Source organism: Acanthopagrus latus, chromosome 21 (assembly GCF_904848185.1).
Source record: "Acanthopagrus latus isolate v.2019 chromosome 21, fAcaLat1.1, whole genome shotgun sequence".
In the NCBI taxonomy this organism is placed as follows: domain Eukaryota; kingdom Metazoa; phylum Chordata; class Actinopteri; order Spariformes; family Sparidae; genus Acanthopagrus; species Acanthopagrus latus.
Genome location: NC_051059.1, coordinates 5,891,264 through 5,912,515, shown reverse-complemented (window position 1 = coordinate 5,912,515; position 21,252 = coordinate 5,891,264). Strand labels below are relative to the sequence as shown.

The 21,252-nt window shown below is 41.5% G+C and overlaps 1 protein-coding gene across 10 annotated transcripts in view; it reads left to right on the top strand.

Annotated features, from left to right (window-relative positions):
• carmil3 (capping protein regulator and myosin 1 linker 3) overlaps positions 1-21,252 on the top strand; it is a 97,576-nt gene that overhangs the window by 38,089 nt on the left and 38,235 nt on the right. For 9 of the 10 annotated variants that reach the window (XM_037084473.1, XM_037084472.1, XM_037084474.1 and 6 more), the window contains exons 14-17: positions 1,993-2,102; positions 5,777-5,854; positions 11,614-11,690; positions 18,723-18,827. In XM_037084473.1, coding sequence (XP_036940368.1) covers positions 1,993-2,102; positions 5,777-5,854; positions 11,614-11,690; positions 18,723-18,827 — 370 coding nt within the window. The remainder of the gene's footprint in view (positions 1-1,992; positions 2,103-5,776; positions 5,855-11,613; positions 11,691-18,722; positions 18,828-21,252) is intronic. The other variant, XM_037084475.1, reaches the window with a different exon arrangement.

Genomic DNA, 21,252 nt, shown 5'->3' with positions numbered 1-21,252 from the left:
TCTTTGTATTGCATATTTAAAAGCTCTTATTGTAAATGTGTTTGCTGTACTGACTATAGACAATATGTTCTTATCAAAACAACCCTTTAAATGGACAAGGAGCGGCCATTAGTATTTTATGTTCTATGGCAGTATTTTGGGGGCTTAAATAGCTATCCCAAAATGACATGACATGGTCTGACTCATTGCATGTATTACTGGGTATGAGTCTACCACTGGCTGACTTTTTCAGTAGGTAATCTCCTTCTTCCTCAGTCTGCATGTTCAAAATCCCAATTTTTAAGGATATAAAAACAGCAACTTCCAAACTGGCAACCAACAGGTTACCCAAACCCTAATGTGATTAGCGATACCGACCTAGACAAGCTAGCAGCTCTCACCTATTCTTCTGGGGGATTCAGCCTTTTCAGTGCCAGAGTTTGCCTCCCCAGGTGCAAAACTAGTTACCCCTGACACTAGGGGGCACCGTTGCTGCATTCAGGTCTTTGTGCCACCAAAGTAGATTGTAATTGATTTTAAAGAAGTACAACCAAGGCAGTGTGCCTTTTCTTCCCTTCACCAGAATGATAATGGGTGCAGCCAGACCTTTCGCCAGAGCTGACACAGCACTGGGGAGATGGGGACTAAAAAAGACATAAAATGGAGGCATTATAACCTTTTTGTCTGTTGCGCAGTTTGATGGCCCGCTTGAAAATTTCACTCTTTTTTATCTGACTTCTCTGCTTCTGTAGTTACTGCTGTCTGCCTTTGTACGGCAGTATAGCAGAGGTGGTGTTGAATGTAATTATAAAGCTGAAAGCTGAGTGTTATCTATGGACGCCACAAACAGCAGCACTGTCAGTGTGCGTTATGAATGGGGAGCCAACAATGGGTGCGATTTTAAACGGCATTGTGTTGACACAGTGATTCAAGGGAATGCAGTGATGATGCTGACCTTGAATGGTCGGTGGTGGTATGACTTTGCAGGGGCTGAGTTTTTTTTTTAATTTGTTGAATATTTATAGATCTCTCTCCCTCTCCCCCCTCCTTCCGGCTGTCTCTAAAACACCTACACATATGCCGCCACACGCGCACGAACGCACGCACACACGCTTGGTCATCAGACACACGCATGCATCGACGTGATCAGACATGCAAATAGGCAGATATATATCAAGCCCCACGCTCATACCCATGCTCCCACGCACACTTGACATTGTCACGCAGGCCCGGATTGTTTCTAAAAGTCTCCACTTCGAGCAGAATCAGGCAGCTGATAGATGGATGGATGGAGGGGGGATTAGACACCCTGTCCCCTCTTCCCCTCATTTCCTTCCTAATCGCTACAAATTAGGGATGAAGAGCTTAGCGCCTTGCCAGTTTCAGAGCGGCACATGTAGTAGCTGTCTTCCTCCATGCAAACTCCCCCCAATACTCTGACACATCATGTAGCAAGTGACACACAAAGTAACTGTTTGTCGACTTTTTTTATATTTGTTGCTGCTGTTAGATATTCCTCCTGTGTTGTAATTGTGTCTATATTTAATCCTCAACTTGCTGTGTCGTGCTGTGCTATGCTGTGCTTCGCTTCGCTTGAGTTTTGCAGGGTGAGGATTTTAATGAGGGGTTCCATTGGGCCTGTGGGTGTAATTGTGTAGTGATCTGATTTGAGAGAATGATCGTCTTTTGTTTTGGCTTTCAGGGTACACTTGGATACTGGGATAAGGGAAAAAAAAATATGGCTGGCTTCCTCCAAAAGCTCCTTTCATAACTCGCCTGCCATACGAGTCTGTGCTCAATTATTATTTTTTTTTTTTGCCACCGAGCTTGCTCACCCTCTTCCATAATGTAGTTTTGTATTCATTAGTTGCTAATAAGTCACGTCCAGAGCATTAAATTGGCTCATTTGAAAAAAAGGGGATCATTATAAGATGATTAAGTTGTTTATCCAAACCCCCTATCCCGTTCTCCCCCATTTCCTCCTCTCTGTCCCATCTCCTCTCTCCCCTTTAGGCGTGGTTTCTCTGTCACAGGCGTTGTGTTCAAGTGACGACTACTCCAACTCTCTGCTGCATCTGGACCTAAGCAAAAACCCCGGGGTTCTGTCTGGAGAGGACGCCACAGTGAGGAACACACATACAGACACACATACAGTGCTTATGAAAAAGAGTTTTCAACCCTCTATGATTTTCTAGTGCATTTCCATCCATCTGTTTTTATGCACTTTATGATTTCCATATAACAAAACCTGAGAACAATGGTACTACATTTGAAACAAAAGGAAAATAATTTAAATCTCCCTAAAAGTTTTTATTTATTTTTTTTGCATTTCAAAAACTGACTCCAACATAATTTAAGTTTTCTGTGTGAAGGAAGTTTTAATGAAAACTAAACTTATAAGATGTACATATATTGGAATGGCTATTTTATTTTGAGTGCAGGCCATAAATATTACAAAAAACAGGGTTTAATGTCATTAAAATTTCAAGGACTAGAACCGTTGAAACCCCTTCACTTTGACCAGAGACGTCATATATTGTATGCTCATTATATACACAAAACCCTGTGACGGGCCATTCCGAATGAGTGCTCTCACTTCTGTTACTTCAGTTACATGTGAATGATAATGCTTCTCCTTTTTAGCAGTCAAAAAAAATCACTTTTGTATTTTCCATCATGTCTTCTACATGGTTTGATGTCTGACTGACTTTTCCTTAAATATGTTAAAAGGCTGCACTGTCTTCCTCTGCAATGTTTTAACAGCACCTGACTGGAAGATGTTCACCACCAGCTGTTAATCTAAATGAATGAATTCCCAATATTTGCATAATGGTAGTGTTAGAAATGCATTCATTTGCATTTCCTTTCGCAGATTTTCTAGAACTTTGACTAAAATGTAATTTAGTATATAAAGGGGAAAGAGCCTCGAATGTCAATGTGAAAACAGATTGCCACAAAGCAATCTAAATTCACTTCAAAAAGCTCGCTCTATAAGTATTGACCCCATTCCTCTTTGCACAACTGCTGGAGCTCAGACAGGCTATACGGAGATTGTGAGTGAGCAGCATTTTCAAATCCTGCCACAAGTTCTGGATTGAATTGAGATGTGGAGTCTCTCCAGGAAGACCTGAGCATTGTTGTTTTCAGTTGTTTAGCTTTGGCGTTTTGCCTGGGCTCATTGTTTTCCTAGAAAACAAATATTGTCCTAAGATGCAGGGTTTCTTTTTTTGCAGACTGTGTCAGGTTTTCATCCAGGATATCTCTCTAATTCTCTGCCTTCATTTTAACTAAGGGTGACTAAAATGAATGCAGCCTTCTAGGATATATTGCAGAAAAGTGTCCTCACAGCGTGATGCTGCCACCATCATGCCTCACACCAGGGAGGCTACAGTATGTTCATGATGATATGATGAACAAAAATCAAAATTTTCTCACCAATCTCACCAGACCAAAGAACCTTCTTTTTTTCTGAGTGACTTTCTCTTGGCTACTCTTCCTGCCTGCAACTGGCAAAGCACCTGGCCAACTTTTTGTCGTCTGCATCGTCTCTCTAGTCTGAGACTCTGTAACTTGGATCTCCTTCAGACTTGGCAGAGATCTCCTGGTGGCCTCCTTCATGCTCACTCACTCAGTTTTTTGAGGACAGCCTATTCTCAGCAGATTTATAGCTGTGCCATTTTCTTTCCATTACTCAGTGATTGACGCAACTGAACTCTGTCCAAGTGATTTTATATTCAGTTGGGCATTTTCCCTGACCTGTGTTTCTTTGTCTGCGATTGAGGGAACTTTTTGTTTTGACCAGTGCCCCAAAAATATTAAATCGACTTTGTTTTAATGTGGTAAAACAACAACACATCGGAACTTTCAAAAGAGGATTCATTTTTATAAGCACTGTGTACTTTTGTATATACTGTATGCATGTATATTTTACAGTCCCAGCCAAAACTATTGGAACAGCGAGGCCAATTCCTTTACTGAAAAAATTTGGGTTTGACACCAAAAGACGAATATGAGGCAAGAGATCAGTAAGTCAGCTTCCATTTCCAGGCATTTACATTTAAATCTGTTTTGAAAAAAAAAAAAAAATCTTAGAAGATAGCATTTGAACCCACCCATTTTTCAAGCGAGCAAAAATATTGGAACATGTGACTGACAGGTGTTTTTTGCTGCCCAGGTGTGTCCTATGACATAGATTATTCAGCCAATAAATAGCACTGAATGTCTGCTCTTAGTTTCAGCTTTGGGGTTTGCCTTTGCAAATTGCATTCATAGTTGAAAAGGTGTAACCAGAGTGAAGACCAGACAGCCGTCTATGGGGAGAAAAGCAAGTCATTTTGAAGCTAGGAGAAGATAGAAAATTAGTCAGAAACATTGCACAAACATTGACCATAGCCAGTACAACCATTTGAAATGTCCTGAAGAAGAAAGAAACCACTGATGTACTCAGCAACAGATGTCCAGCTGGTAGACAAAGGAAAACATCAACAGTTGATGACAAGACATTGTGAGAGCTGTAAAGAAAAAACATAAAACTACTGTCAGTGACATCACCAACAACCTCCAGAGGGCAGAAGTGAAGGCATCACATTCCAACGTTCGCTGAAGACTTCAGGAAAAATGTACAGGCCACACCAGAAAATGCAAACCACTCATAAGCAAGAAGAATGGGAAGGCCTAATTGGAATTTGGCAAAAAATTAATCCAAAATACAGAGACGAGGCTCATAAATTGTGGGACAAAGTTTTTATGGTCTGTTGAGACACAGATGAACCTTTACCAAAGTGATGGTGAGAGAGTGTGGTGAAAGAAAGCATCTGCTCATGATCCAAAACACACAACGTGGAGGTTATATCATGGCTGGGGCGTGCATGGCTTCTTCTGGGATGGACTCATTGGCTGTGTCCCAATTAAATGGCTGCATCCTTCGAAGGACGCATTTGAAGGCCAATTAGGTCACACCACCATGCAAAGGCTGTCCCAATTTGAAGGCTCCTCCAAATGCACCCCACAAATGTGGCCTTCTTTTCCCTCTTTTTGGAGGATGCACCACTACTATCCTTCATGGCCTTTCATAACCCAAGATTCTCTGTGCGCCCAAAATGAAAGGAAGAAAGGCCAGGTCCTTCGAAGGATGCAGCCACTGAATTAGGACACAGCCATTGATCTTCACTGATGTTGTAACAAATGATGGCAGCAGCAAAATGTGCTCAAAAGAATACAGAAATATTTCCCCTGCCAATTTCAAGAGAGATGAAACCAAGCTGACCCAAAACACACAACCAAAGCAACCAGGGAGTTCACCAGGGAAAGGAAGTGGAAGGTTTTAGACTGGCCAAGTCAGTCTCCAGACTTAAACCCTATTGAGCATGCATTTTACCTGCTAAAGATGTGACTGAAGGGGAAAAAAAGCCCCTGGCTGAAAGCCTGGGAAAGCATCTCAAAAGAAAAATGCAAAGGTTTGGGGATGTCAGTGGGTTGCTGGTTTGATGCAGTTATTGCATTAAAGGATTTGCAACTAAATATTACATATTATTCACTCTAATATATTTTAGGTCTACCTGTTCCTATTCTTTTGCTCACCTAAAAATGTGGCTTTCCGTTACAAATGATGCTATCTGCTAAGTTTTGTGACAGATCTAGATATAAATACCTGGAAATGAAAGCTGTAAATGCTGATCTCTTGTCCCACATTCATCTTTTGATGTCAAACCCAAATGTTTTGAGTGTAGATCCAAAATAAAGGAACTGGGGGGACTGTATGTTCATCTTCTAAAACCTCATTCTTCTTCCCGAGCAGAACCTGTACTTGTTCCTGGCCCAGCCTAACTGCCTGGTCCATTTGGACCTGTCTGGAACAGACTGCACCGTGGACTCGGTTTGTACCCACCATCTCATGTACACCTACTATCCACCCATCACTCTCTGATCTCATCTCTGTGATGGGATTCCGGCCAAGAAACGGGAAGGGGTAGTGCCCTGAATACGAATCAACCACCACACAAAAACAATGTTAGATCAGTTGAGTTGCAGGCTTTCTTCGAGCTCCTCTGTGCATAATGCTTTGAGTGTTTGGTTAAAGCTCTTAGAAAGGCACCACAATAGAACAGTATACCGCTGATGAATTATCCAAAAGATACATTGTGTGAATAGTGTACAGGAGCCTCTTGTGCGTTTCATGCGTTTGTTCACATCCTTGTCACTTCAGAGAGATGACTTTGTCTGTGTTGTTACTGCGTCTAAATTTAGCACTTCTGCCACTGTGACACTGTTGTCTTGCCGCATTAGCAGATATGCTAAAAGCTGAAAGGATGACGGAGCTCTCTCTCTTTCTCTGAAAATGTTCAGTGTCCACGCATGAATGTGTATGCCCCTGCTGGTAACTGCTGAGATGGCCGTTCGACCTGGCTCGCTGTGAATCAAAAAGACTGTAACAGCTGTACTCAGGATGTTTTAAGTGTGTGTCTCTCCCTCTGGACGATGTAGAGGTTTGTGAAAACTGCTGGCTGAACAGGAGATCACATCTATTGTTTATGTGCAGTTGCTGCTGCTTTGTCGGGGCTGAATTACTGCTGACAGGATAATGCGCGACAGGGACGAGCCAGGTTGGGTAGAACAGTCATAAATGCTCTGCTGCCGGGAGTTCAGGGGTCAGAACGCACTACAGATCTCCTCTGAGCTCTACTCTTGCCCAATGACACCTCAGCAGGGCTTGCTGACAAGGAGGGTGGTGTCTGAACTCCCTGTATTGCCATGATGCCTCATCGTATTATAGATCCAGCATGTTGGCTACACTGTAGGTCTTAGTCAACACTTTTATCAATTTTTTTTTAAACTTATTTTTCAGTACTGTGGTCTTCCCAGTGGTAGAATGTAATTTATGAGCAATTACTGTGTTCAAGTTCAGTTTTAATGAACTCTGACTTTACTTCAGACTTTACTAAACTTTACATATTTGTACTTTACTACATTTTTGTGCTTTTTACTTCATTCCATTTCTTAAACAGTTGTAGTCACTGATTACATATTTAAGAAACCTTTGCTATTAAAAATGTATAAACCTCTTCTAAAATAAGATAATTAAGTCAATTTCTTCTGGAATTGAATTGTTTTTTTTTTTTAAAGTTTCCGTGGTCCAGTTTGCATTAGCAGTAATTTAATCAGGCTCCGATTCAGCTGTGGCAGAGTAAAAAGTAAATCAGTAAGGCTGATGTCGATGAGATAAAGTTTTAAACGGTAAAGCAGGATTAGATACATTAACACTTTCCAGAGTGAAGGTAATTTTAATCCAGTGCAGGAATGGTGGACCCTTCCACTGAGAATGGAAAAACTACCGTATATGGAGGAAATCATAAAATGATGATGTATTGAATGGTAAACTTTGGAGAATGCTGACCACAAATAGCCATTCAAAAACATAAAAACAAGGTTTACTTTAAACTGCCCTATACTTTATAAAGAAATGTATAAGAAACTGCTCCACCTTGACCAAAAACAGTGATAATTATACTATGATGTATGTACAGTTTACTGTATACCTATAACACTATGACTTGTAATAGGTTCACCCATTTTCCTTAGAAACTAAGCACTTCCACCCTGGTTTTTCATCACTACAGTGCCCTGCACTTTACTGTGCCCGTGTTTGCTTTCTTTCCTTGCTGCACTTCACTTGAGCAGTTATGTACGCCTACAAGCAGGCAGCATGTCGAGCAGGTATCTGTTTCAGGAAGGAATAGTCCACCCCGTGAAACTAATCTTCCTCCTGCCCTGTAAACGTGGGCCATGAATTTTGTATTAAATTATGTGCATGAATGGAAGTCATTGCATCTATTCTGCTTCATTTGCAAGTTCTCAAACTTTGTCTCCCCCCTATTTCTCTTTAAAACTCCCCTTGAGACTAAAAGAGAGCTCTCTGTGATAGCAGCTTCATGTCCTGTCCTGTTTGGCTAATTGTCATTTATCCTTTAGAGAGTAACCGTCTTAGGGAGGATTTGTCTTTTTTAGTGTTGGCCTGCTGGATTGAATTATTAATAAGTTCCTGTTTTAATCTGCGTTGATGTACCGACAACGGTCGATTAGTCAGTTTGTGTGATGGATGACACTGCCAGGGAAAAAATAGATTTGTCCGATAGTTTAACCTCTCGCAAGCAATGAGATGCTACTTAAAGTCTTACGAGAAATTGGGTTTTGATGCCGATCATATTTGCCTAGAGCTCTCTCCTGTCTAACAAACACACATATATCATCTTTATTTCTAGATTAACGGGCTCACGGATTCCTGAACGTTCATTTAGGTACTTTCAGAGCCCCGTAGTTTGAATGTGAGCCATATCTTCACAAGATGAGAGCTTGATTGGATATGCCCTTTGATGGATGGCAGATGAATGGCTGCATAGCCGCATGATTTTACATTGATCATTAAAGCAGGTGACGCAGCAGACTTAATTTCCCACACAAGTTTTGAGTGACTTTTTTCCATATTTAATGTGAAACTTGACGTTTGATGGATGTTCAATATAACAAATTGAAGAATGTAAGTAATTATTTTCTGGTATGGTTTCAGCTTGACTTTGACTCAGTGTAATACAATTACACTTCTTATTGCCCATTTGGTCCAGCTATCGGGAATTAGTAGACTTTCTGTGACGGATGAGCACTTTCCGTACACACTTTGAAAGATTGGTGGAAACACAGCCTCTGCTGTATTTCACCCGGCTGCTGGAGCTGCAGCATTAACCCTGAAATGGGCAGCGGCTTTTTGCTGTTCTCTTAAAAATTATAGTGCCTAAATAACGTTTTTCCTTTGGAAATATATATATTTTTTCATTTTCATTATTGCCCATTCAGGATATAGACTTTAAAACATAATGACAACAACAACTTTGAATTTTGAAATGTATTGTAATCAGTGCTAGTGGCACAGCTCCACAGATGACAATCTCACTGTGTCTGTGTTTACCTTTAGTTGCTTCTTTTTAAGGTTGACATTTGTGGTTTTCAGTGAATAGTCTCAACAACTCGAGTGGTTGTATTGCCATGAAAATTGGTTTGACACATCAATACTGGTCTCAGGATGAAATGTTTCCGCTTGGGTGATCTTTTTTCCTCTGACTTTTTCTGTAGCCCCATCATCAGGTCAGTATGATCTAAGTCTGCAAAACTAATGAGATTCCCATTAACCTCAGCTTGCGTTACATTTTGTCTTGCTAACATGCTAAGCTAAGATGGTGTCCACAGTAAACCTCATAGCTGTGCGAACTCATAAAGCTGCTGCATGGTTTTTGAAGTAACACCTAATTTTAGTACTTATATAAGTAGAACAGTTTAAAACTGTTGTAACTAACAATACTGTGTGGCCATTAGATTGTAGAAAGCCTCATTAAAGTCACTGGCAGTGGAAGGTATGGAATGTCCCTTGGCAATGTGAAGCCAAACTTTGCTGGATTTTGATGGAGGTTAGGTCATTGAAGTGCCCCCTGCATTGACCTTTCCCTGAATTTCACAGATATTCTGTAAGGGCTCACGGGTCATCAGTGTTGAGCTACTGGTGTAATCTTTAACAATTCATTGTATTTTTTTTAAGTTAAATATGAATCTGAAAAGCAACGAGAAGTTGAATCTGTCAGATATATGTAGTGAAGTGAAAAGTGTACAGCACAAAATGTGGTGCATTGCAATAAATGTTACTGTCCACCACTTTATAAGGTGAAAGCAGTCATTGTGTCCCACTTAAACTGAGACACAACAGTTTAGTCATTTTAGGGTCGTAACAGCATGCAGTGATAATGTAGCATCTTACCAAGGACTCTAAGCACATTCTGAACAAGTGGTCAGAACAGATATGTCTTTGTTTTCATCTGTTGAATGTGCACTTACTGGAACATGCACTATATTGGCAAAAGTATTTGCTCACCCACCTTGACTCCCAAATGAACTTAAGTGACATCCCATCCTTAATCCTTAGGGTTTAATATGACGTATGTCCACCCTTTGGAGCTATAATGTCTTCAACTCTTCTGGGAAGGCTTTCCACAAGGTTTAGGAGTGTTTTGACCATTCTTCCAGAAGTACATTTGTGAGGTCACAGACTGATGTTGGACGGGAAGCCCTGGCTCTCAGTCTCTGCTCTACTTCATCCCAAAGGTGTTCTGTTGGGTTGAGGTCAGGACTCTGTGCAGGCCATTCAAGTTCATCCACACCAAACTCTCTCATCCATGTCTTTATTGACCTTGCTTTGTGGTGCAAAGTCTTGATGGAACAGGAAGGGGCCATCCCCAAACAGCTGCGACAAAGTTGGGAGCATGGAATTGTCCAACATCTTGTGGTATACTGAAGCATTCAGACTTCCTTTCACTGGAACTAAGGGACCAAGCCCAGCTCCTGAAAAACAAGCCCACACCATAATCCCCCCTCTGCCAAACTTTACACTTGGCACAGTGCAGTCAGACAAGTACCGTTCTCCTGGCAACCACCAAACCCAGACTCGTTCATTAGATTGCCAGATGGCGAAGAGCGATTCATCACTCCAGAGAACGCGTCTCCACTGCTCTAGAGTCCAGTGGCAGTGTGCTTTACACCACTGCATCCAACGCTTTGCATTGTAGTTGCTGATCTATAGCTTGGATGCAACTGCTCGGCCATGGAAACCCATTCCATGAAGCTCTCTATACACTGTTCTTGAGCTAATCTGAAGACCACATGAAGTTTGGAGGTCTGTAGTGATTGATTCTGCAGAAAGTTGGCGACCTCTGCGCACTACGCGCCTCAGCATCTGCTGACCCCGCTCCGTCATTTTACGTGGCTGAGTTGCTGTCGTTCCCAATCACTTCCACTTTGTTATAATACCACCGACAGCTGACTGTGGTATATTTAGGAGTGAGCAAATTTCACGACTGCACAGGTGGCATCCTATCACAGTATCACACTGGAATTCACTGAGCTCCTGAGAGCGACCCATTTTTTCCCACATGTTTGTAGAAACAGTCTGCATGCCTGGGTGCTTGCTTTTATACACCTGTGGCCATGAAAGTGATTGGAACACCTGATTTTAATTATTTGGGTGGGTGAGTGAATATTTTTGGCAATATATTGTATGTCATTCACCTCCGATGATACCATGTCCCTCAGCAGGCACATGCTGTCAATTCTCAGTACACTTTTGTGTGGATGTATGAAAGTAATGATAAAAATTCTAACCATATGGTACTAAAAAGGATCAAACTAATCCTAAAACAAAGTGACTGTTGTGATCATCCTCATTTGACCAACAGTAACATATCATTTTGTTCTGGTCCATTTTCACACACGCCGATCTGCAGAGTCGGGCCACTTCTATGAAAGTCAGTTTTTTTTTTTTAATGCCGTCTATAATGAAATTCTATTTTTAATACCATCTGTAATACTATCGTGATCCATTTCTGGACAGTTCTATTGATGTCTTTTCAGCCAAGATGGGAATACAGTAGCCTCATTTTTTTTTTTTTTTTTAGTGCTTTCACATTGCATTTGTGTCAGCTTTAATCTGTACTGTAACCTTGTGCAGTGTTCAAGAGCCAAAATAACTGTTATACAACTCAATCACATCGCTGTAGTGAACCTAACACAACCCTATCCGTCTCTCTGTTTCCCTGCCAGTTATTCGGGGCCCTGCTGCGAGGCTGCTGCGCTGACCTCTCCTACCTGAACCTATCCAAGAACTCCTTCTCTCACAGGTGGGTGTTCTTGAATGTAAATTCCTGTTGTTGCCTATTTTTTGTTCACTTCCCTCTGACTCAGCCAAATAGCTCTGGAGGAATTCCAGTCATGAGGCGCTGAGAAGAGCGAGCGTCATCCTTTATTTTCTGCTATAGATCAGTGTTTAGCCTTGGACCTCGCTGATGGAATTAACGTGCACGCTCGGCTCACCCCGCTCATTTGTTCTGGCTCGCTGCATGTGTGCAGAATGCCTGTCTTACTTTAATGTACACATGTCTCTGTTTGCTAACAAGTTTCCCATCTGTCAAGCGCTTGTTTGCCCACAAGTCTTTTTTTTTTTTTTTTTTTCGCGAGCAACAATACGTGTGTGCGTGGGTGGGTGTATGTGTGCGCCTGTGTTTACCTAGCTAGCAGGCAGAAGCAGCTCCGGCTCTCATCATGTCGTGTCCCTCAGGAGCCCAGGAGCTTCCCTGCTCAGCATATTACATTACAGAATTACAGAGGGAGAAGTTGGTGAAAAATGAGACTAATTTTAGACAGGAATTATTGTTCCAATCCCCAGGCTCCCACGCCTGCATGTTTTTTTTTTTTTTTTCTCTCTTGCTCTGTATGCTTCTTTCTATCTACTGTATCTCTCAATCCATTTTCTACATTTCACTGGCTGCACCTCTTCTTCACCTTTCTTCTTTCATTCTTAATGCTGGGAAATTCTTGCTCTAGCTGGAGCTGTTGAATGCACAACTCTCTGATTTCTAATGCTCCATCCATCTTCTCTGTCTGCTTTTTATCTTTTACTTTCCACAGCCGTTCTCTCCGCTCTTATCCCTCCCTTCTTGCTTACTGCCTCCATGGCTCCATCGCCTCCTTTACTTCCACTCCTCTTTGATCCCTCCCTCGCTTTAGTCCCTTCTCCTCTTCCTCTCTCCTCACCCCTCCTCCTCCCTTCATCCCTTTACCAGCACTCTTTTCTCCTCGTATCTTCCTCCTCTCCCAGCCTCCATCCCTGTGTTCGGCCCACCTCCTGACGGTCATGGGTCTTGTGGTATTAAATGCACTCTGGCTCAGTGCTGCTGGTCAGACAGCTGTGGTGTTGTGGTGACAACACGGAGCCACAGAGCTGAACCGAGCTGATAAGAGCCGCCCGGCTGCCGCTCATGAATATGGAATGGACTGCCTCAAGACACCTCCTTCACCCGTCACACACACACGCACCAAAGTTACGCACACAAATGGTGGCACTTTGCAGAAACAATGAGCGGCCCATGTAGATCAAATTGCACACATACACAGGTGTGGTAACGAGTTGCTGATACAGCTCTCCGGAGAGTGTTTTGTGAGACAGGCAGTGACACAGTATCTGCTTATGCGACAGAAGCCATTCTGTATCGGCACAGTCCTGACAGGCTGTATGCTAATCATTACAAATGGGTCAAAGAAGAGCTGGCGTTCCACACACTGGGAGGTTATCAAAATCGGAATGACAGGGGCTTGTAATGCAGCCACCTGGTTTTCCCTCACTTCTGCTCTATAGTCTTCACTGTAGTCCTTTTTTTTCCCTCTCTTTTTGCATTCTGGCATCACTCACTCCGGGATGACCTTTTCCATATTTTACCCCTCTTAACTTCATTTCCTCCAACTTTTTTCCTGTCTTTATCTCACGTTGTCCCTTTTTATTCTTCTCTCGCTACATGCGGTTTTATCTTTAAACCAAATGAATATGGTTTTATCTGTGTGGGGTCAATGTCAGTCAGGCATAAATTTGCTAATCACTGGGAAAATATTATGTATGAAGTTCATGGAATAAAAGGATTTTTAGCCGTGTGCGTGTAAGGCAAGAATTGAACACCAGCCAAACGGTGGCTGGTATTATTGTTGCAAGCCAACTGTGCAAGTCTTAAATCAAATTGTGATGGTCTTATTATAACAGTGCAATCATAACAATCAGCGTTAAGCACCGGGTCATGTGCACAAGGACAATAAGGGCTTAGACTCACAGTGCAATATGCACAAAGGAATTTGGCGAAGCAGAATAGAAATTGGAGGACTGGAGTGATCGTTCATTATATTCTCAGCCAGTCACATTACGGCTCTCATACCTATTAAGCAGCTGTGCCAAACACATGGGCACATGCCAATGCTGGCTCAGTAATCACAGGACAGAGCAGCTTTTCAGTTATGACGTCCTAGAGGTTCAGAGATGCCACCGATGTGGTGCTAAAGGCAGATGATACTTTGTTTTGGGTTGAATTTGCATCAGTGGAGATTTGGGCAGTCATGATGTGAGATTTTCCCCACACAATTAGGGTGGCATTAAGAGTACACACTAATGATATTTTTGCAATATCTATGGAAATATAAAAACACAGTTCTCCGTGGAATCAAGCTTTTATTCTGTCTCGCGCAACTTTGTTGGCAAATGAATGATGCTCAAAATCCAACTTACTTATTGCAAACACAATATCACTATTTCATTATTAAACATGGAAGGCTGTAGAGATGTTTTCCTAATGTATAACAATGTGGAGTTTTTCATTTGAGGGGAAATGTGATGCAGCCTTAACCATTTCTGTAGCAATGAATTTGTGAAATGGTTACGCATAGGACAACTGCAAACGTTCACATACAGTTTTAAAGAATATGTATATCACAGCAGTCTTCACCACCAATGGTTTCTACAGCTCTCATTTTTCTGTAATAGAATGAGTGGAACACATACTACTTTGCCACAAAAAAACATTGTAGAAGTTTGCTTCAAATCTGAATTCATTAATGGTTTTCTGAAAACGTGAACAAATCTGCTGGCTCAAAAATATGCACACAGCAACTTCAACAATCAATTTAGGTGATTATAGAAAGTTTCTGACTGATAACAGCTGGTGACTTTTCTGGGCCCCGGGCTTGTTTGATACACCCATTAGACTCAGCCACAAACATTTTAATGAGTGTTCAAAGGAGCTCAGCTTTGATCTGAAAGAGCACATTATTGATTTGAACAAGTCAGGAAAGTCACTTGGAGCCATTCCAAAGCAGTTGCAGGTCTCAAGATCAACTGTACATACGACTGTTTGAAAGTGCAAGGCACAGTTGTGTCACTGCCATGATCAGGAAGAAAACAAAAGCTATCACATGCTGCTGAGAAAAAAACTGGTCAGGAAAGGTCAAGAGTCAACCCACCAAAAAGCAAGTTTGCAATGAATTGAAAGCTGCTGGAAATGGGTGTCAGTATGGGCTGAAAGGCTGCTGTGCAAGAAAGAAGCCCTCAGTCTGGATGCAGCACCTCAGAGCTCCACTGAAGCTTGCTGCTGCTCACGTGGACAACGAAAAAAACCTTCAAGCAGTATGTTTAGAGGAGAGAAAGCGCAACCATACACCCCAAGAATACCATACCCACTGTCAAGCATGGTGCTGGTAGTGTTATGCTGTGGGGCTGTTTTGCTGCCAGTGGATCTGCTGCTCTAAAGAAAGTAAATAGAATAATTAAGGATGAGGATTATCTCCAAATTCTTCAGGAAAACTTGAAATCACCAGCCAGAAGATTGAGTCTTGAGTGTACCTGGGTGTTCCAACGGTATGATGATCCCAAATGTGGTAAAGGAATGGCTAAATCAGAGGTTTTGGAATGGTCTTCTCAAGGCCTGACAGGAACCCCATCAAGAACATGTAGACTGTGCTATAGATACAGGACCATGCCAGGAAGCCAACAAATTTAGGTGAACTTCACCGATTCTGTCAAGAGGAGTGGTTAAAAATTCAGCCAGACGACTACCAGAAACTTGTCGATGGCTATCAAAAGCACCTAAATGGGGTGAAAATTGCCACAGGACATTTAACCAAATATTTAAATGACTGTATGTATATTTTTGATAAACATGTTCCTTAGAAGTGTGTGTAAATTTTTGACTGTGACTGTCTGCTCGAAGCTGAAAATTTGCAGTTGAAACATTAGGATTTTAGACATCTGGTCACGTTGAGTCTTTGTGAGCCTTTTGTGTTTCAACTGTTGAAGTGACAGTTACAGTTAAGACACTTAAAGCGCTCTAAGTGTCAGTGACAGTTGAAATGTAAGCATGAAAAGGAGTTGATGACTTGTAGCGTTTGTGAAACGGCTGACTTCAGCTGAAGTGTAAGCGCTGAAAGCCGTTGAGGAGTCACTAAAATGAGTTGAAGCATCAGTCGAAGGGAGAGAATTAAGATAATCAGAAGCATGTAGTAATATTTTTTTACAGTGCACAGTTCAACAATATGTGCTTCAGCAATCATGCAGTAGTCAACACAGTGAGATAGTTTAGAGAGTATTCAGCCTGTCAGCAGGATTTGAAATAGTAAAGGTTATTATCTTAATAATGTAACATACTGTACAAACCTGCCCTGCATATACAGTATACGTAAATAGACTACACAGATGACAAGGTGATTTAATTACATGACGGATAGTAATGTTGTTCTGATTGCGGTTTAAAAAATAAACTCTAACAGAACAAATTATGCAATGAGAAATAAACCTCTACTCAAACACAATGGCAAAGATAAATAAGATGTTTTAAACAGGGAAAATCAGAAGTGCAATCAATAAAAACAGGCTGCTTTGATACATTTTACAGAATGGAGAATTTCATTTAGATCAATATTTAACCCAAAGGAAGCATTCAATAAACAGACCAGCTGACCACGAATTTACAATGGAGAGAATGAATGGCTTGATAGAGCAAAGAGATTTGTCTCCATTGAGAGGAAAAAAGGAGACAGCAACTCTCACAAGTTGTCCAAAATACAAAGACGGCGTCTTATTTGCGTTCAACCAGAAAATCCCAGAGCGCCTTACTCTCCTAACGAACTGATTTAAACCCTCCTGGTAGAAGACGTGTTTACAGAAGAAGAGTATAATACTGCTTGACACAAAGTGAGGCATATTTCAACACAAGATTCTTATTCGTTCTTTTATTTCTTTTCATTATTTATTATTTTCTACTCTTTATTTGTGACATTTTGCTCTGGCAACATGCCTCATTCAGAATGTCGTGCCAGTAAGGCCAGTCGATGTTAGTATAGGCTGTTGGACTACAACTTCTGTCCAGACTTAAATTAATTTGGTGTGGAATTGTTGTACAGACAGTCATAATGCCAAGAGGATGAAGGCAAATTATTTTGGTGATACCATGTCTGCAGTGGGTTCACAACTTTTCCGTTTTAATCACTTTTTATCACAAATTACCCACAAAATGAATAATTCCCCCCCCTAGCTGTCGAGCCAATTAATGTATGTTGAAATGCTAACATGTTAAATTAAAGTCAGTACTGTCTTTGTGAAAACTTAACCACACTTGTTACTTTCAACCTCTGACTCTCAGAAGTGGGTACGAACATTTTACTTTTACTCCCTGCACTTTTCAAAACAGGGTTGTATACATTCTTTTTATTTTGTGTCAATGCACGCCACCTTTCCAGCATTACAAAACTGATTTCGGCCTATCGGTGTTTAACACAAGTAGGCAGACGTAGCATGATGAAAACAGAGGGAGACTCAATGGGGAGAAAAGGCGCGTTGTGACAAAAGCTCGGTTCCAGTTCAGCTTCTACAGAAATGCCCAGTAGAAATGTCCTTCAGAGGGATACTTTATACTTTCTTCCTTTGAGGACATTTCAGAGCCAGTACTTTCTCGCAAATCCAGGAAACAAGTGGACTCAGTACCTGTACTTCTACTTGAGTAAAGCGTGCAATTTTGCACCCTCGGCTGGCAAAAGATAGTTAAGCTTACAGCGTAGTCGTTCCTAAACACCAAAGCTGTGAATATGGCCGTGGATACTGGAAGTTTTTCTCATTTACTCTTTATTGTGATGTGAAAATGACCAACCATATCTCGACTGTTTAGTGAAAAAAATAAAATAGAAACCATGTCATAGCAGAAAGGCATGGCTGTAGTTAGTAGCACTAATGACTGTAATCCATTTACAGAGCTGCGTGCCCGTCAACAAAATGAGTTACACCTGTGTTTTTCTCTGCTATGATGAGTCTAAATGTCTGCCATCAAATAGGATTACATGAAATGCATAATTCCCCAAAAATGTCAAATGTCTCTCTTTTTTCCCCAGTAATAGAGTAACTGATATACTGACTTTGTAGTCTATGAAGAACTCAAACGCTGAATGTCATCGTCATGACATTCAAAGTGCCTCATCTCAGGAACAATAGTGGTTATTTATCAGGATGAGGGTGGAAAAAAATAGAGCAGTGAAAAACAGCTTCTGTGTTGCTCAAGTAAACAACATATCAGCTGCCTGAAGAGGGGTAGCAGGTAATCTTTCCCTGGAAAAACAAGCCTCGTGTTTCTGGAAGATGAATTCATTCTCCCTGTCTCACCCTCTCTCTCTCTCTCTCTCTGTCTCTCTGTGCTCCCCTGCCTCTCATCACTTTCTCCTGCTGTCTCCAGACCCCCTCCTCATCCTCCCCTGTGGTGAATTATTTGTGCAGTGGGGGTTGAAGTGGCAGATTGGCTGCTTTGACAAGTTCTAAACACAGATCCGCACCAGTGTAGTACATCCATCCTGTGACTGCGGAGGATAGTCCCTTCATGTGTTACGTCTCGGATGGATGTCGTACGTACGTGCAGACATATTCTGTGTCCTTCCTCTGATGACAGGCTAATCTGCTGTATATGCCAAACAGATGGTTGGATAATTGGTCAGTGTTACCTTTTTAACTTCTGGCAGTAATTAATGCCGACTTCACCTTATCAGAGTCCCCGCTTGATATAATACTGACCTAAATGTCACAGCCGCCATCTGTCTGCTTTCGCCTTCTTTCTCTCTCGCTCATGTTGCTCCCTTCGTCTCTTGTCACTCTCCATCAGCATATCAAGTCCTCCCATCTTCCTCCGTCTCCGTCTGTTATCTGCCGTCGTCTTTCTCGCGCCTCCTTTCATTTTTTATTTATTTATTTATTTATTTTTTGCCGGTCTTACCGCCTGATTTGTATCCATCTTTATTGCTCGCCCTCACGTCCCCACAGACTTTAAAATCTGTCTTTTCTTTTCTTCGCCGCTCTTTTCCAGGAAAGCAAGAGACTCTCTGCCGACTTTCCGCCAGTTCTTCAGCTCAGCATTCAGCCTGACCCATGTCAGCCTGGCCTCGATGAAAGTCCCTCCTGATTCACTGAGGTGAGTCACTGTCACGGGCGAGGATTCAAAGGGACCTCTGAGACTCTGAACTTCCTCAAGCCTGTGTAAGATGCAAATAAATTCTGACCTGCAAAACAGATGAAGAAGGAGCAGCTGTTCATCCTACTGGAACCTCATTCAGTTTGACCCCCTTTACACGTTCCATTATTTATATGAAGAAGCGAGGCTGATCAGATTGTACAGCAAAAAATAAAACAATTACTATGCAAATGCGCCCGAGCTGTAATAATGATGTGATCCCGACCTTGGAATGCTGTAACAGGTGCATGTGGTCATGCTACTTCAAAATCAATCGCCACAATCAAGATATGAATAAGCTGGTGGAAAATAAACAAATCAATCAAAGAAGCACATTAATACGGGGAGTATAGAACTTTTCAACTTTCCCTCCCTCTGAGGGCGTTTCCCTATCATGTTACTGTTGGTGCAATGTTAGCAACATAGCTAACATTAGCAGCCAAAGCTACTGTCCAAAACGGCAAGAATCTCGATTTGAACCAGAAACCCTGATCTCAGTGTGATGAAAGGTCAGAGTCAAACAGCCGGATGTATCAATAAGTTGTCAGGTTTTGTTACTTATCGATCTAGTAGAAGGAATGCCAGTTTTGAACCGTCTCAAGTCCCAGAGGCAAGAGAAAAACATGCACCAGTAGAGGAACAGGCTTTGACACAACTTGGGTGCTCTCCATCGACCAAATGCCTGTCTGCTCAGTCTAGTTCAACCTCGGTAACTATATCATTCTCCGTCTTCGCCTCCTTTGCCTCCTCCGTTTTCCAGTTGTTCAGCCATTATCTCAGGAGAGCAACCGGGTACAACAAGCGACTTTTTGTGATTGCACAATAGCAGACCTGCTTCTTTTGTGTCTTAATTCAGCCTTGTTTTTTCTGGAAAAATGAAATAAAATCTTGGTGACAGAACAAACTGCTTACTAAAGAGAGGATTGGTGTCATTACTCTATGGCTGTAACACTGTGCAATCAGTATTTATTTAAACAAGGTTAATTCCACATATAAACTGGATCAGAGGACATATTCAAGTTTAAATTGAGCATAAACAGGGAACTACATATAGTATGTTTGGTTTACACTGAGATTGATTGAGAGGGCAATACCTTACATATTAAGGTGCAGTTTACTTAATTGTAGTGTAAAATGTGGAGGGACCTCTTTCTAATAGACAGCAGACTCCAGTAATGGCAGAAATGAGTCAAATTGTGTGTAAGCAAATTCGAAAATGACCCTAGATCTAATGTTATTTGTTTCCTCAGTAAAATACTTCTGAGTTTGTTGTCTCATTTGCTAGTTTCAAGTCTTCTTTAACACAGCATGATGTTGTAAACTTCTGGTCCCATTTGAAGCAAAAGAGACGATAAAGCAGAGTATGCTTTATTGCGTGGATACCTTGTGATTGTCAAGTGTCAACCACGGCATTTTCACAGGTTCTCAGATCCAGTTTGAATAGAGGAGCATCAATTTGTGTACTCCCCAGCTGCACCATCTTGTCAAAATATGGTCAGTTTTGACTCCAAAGCAATAGGCGACGTCACAGTGGTTTATACACTACAGTATTTGCAAATACCCTGAACTGAAGTGGGAGTCTTGTTAGCAAGTCTTCTATTTTTGATTGTATTTGCTGCCACATTACTTCAGACATTTCCTGCTGTGGTTACGTGATGGATGTTCCACTGACGGTGATCAGCCTTGACTAGTCTGTCACCACCTGTGACAGCCAACTGGCAAACAATCACTTCCTGTTTATTTTGAGCACCGCTGGACGCTCTGAGTTGGCAGAGCAAACTGCATTTAAAGCCAAGGGGGTGCTGTAATATACACAACAATGTGTCCTGTGATATTCTACTGATATTATGTGAGAAAGATGCCATGAACTCACTTCTGAGGAGCAAAAAACAGAAAGTATGTTATGGTATATGTTGAAGAGAAGATGCAAATTTTTACTATGATTAGTCCTAAATAGAATGGGGACTATTCTACAAGGCTTTGAAATCATTAAACAAGTAAATTAAAAAAAATCTTGTAATTGTCACAATGCATCCTCCAGCATTTTTGTAATGAATTTCACACAGAGTAGGAGTAAGTGAAATCCATATAATAATCCAATTAATAACTGAAACGAGCCAATTCGGAGGTGAAAAGTAGGAGGCACAACTGTAATGCTGGAGCCAGTGTTTAGCTCTGTGCTATTTTATAAATGTGAGTGTGGCGGCGGAACAGGAGATCTGAAATAGTTTTGTGATAACAGTAGCTTATCTGACATGACTCATATTTCTATCTCCCCACCTCTTTGAGTGTGTTTGCAGCAGTTTTTTTTTTTTTCTTTCACCGCTGCCGCCTCTCTGAGTCAACAACCATTTGTGCTGCTGACAATGTTTAGTCAGACATGGAG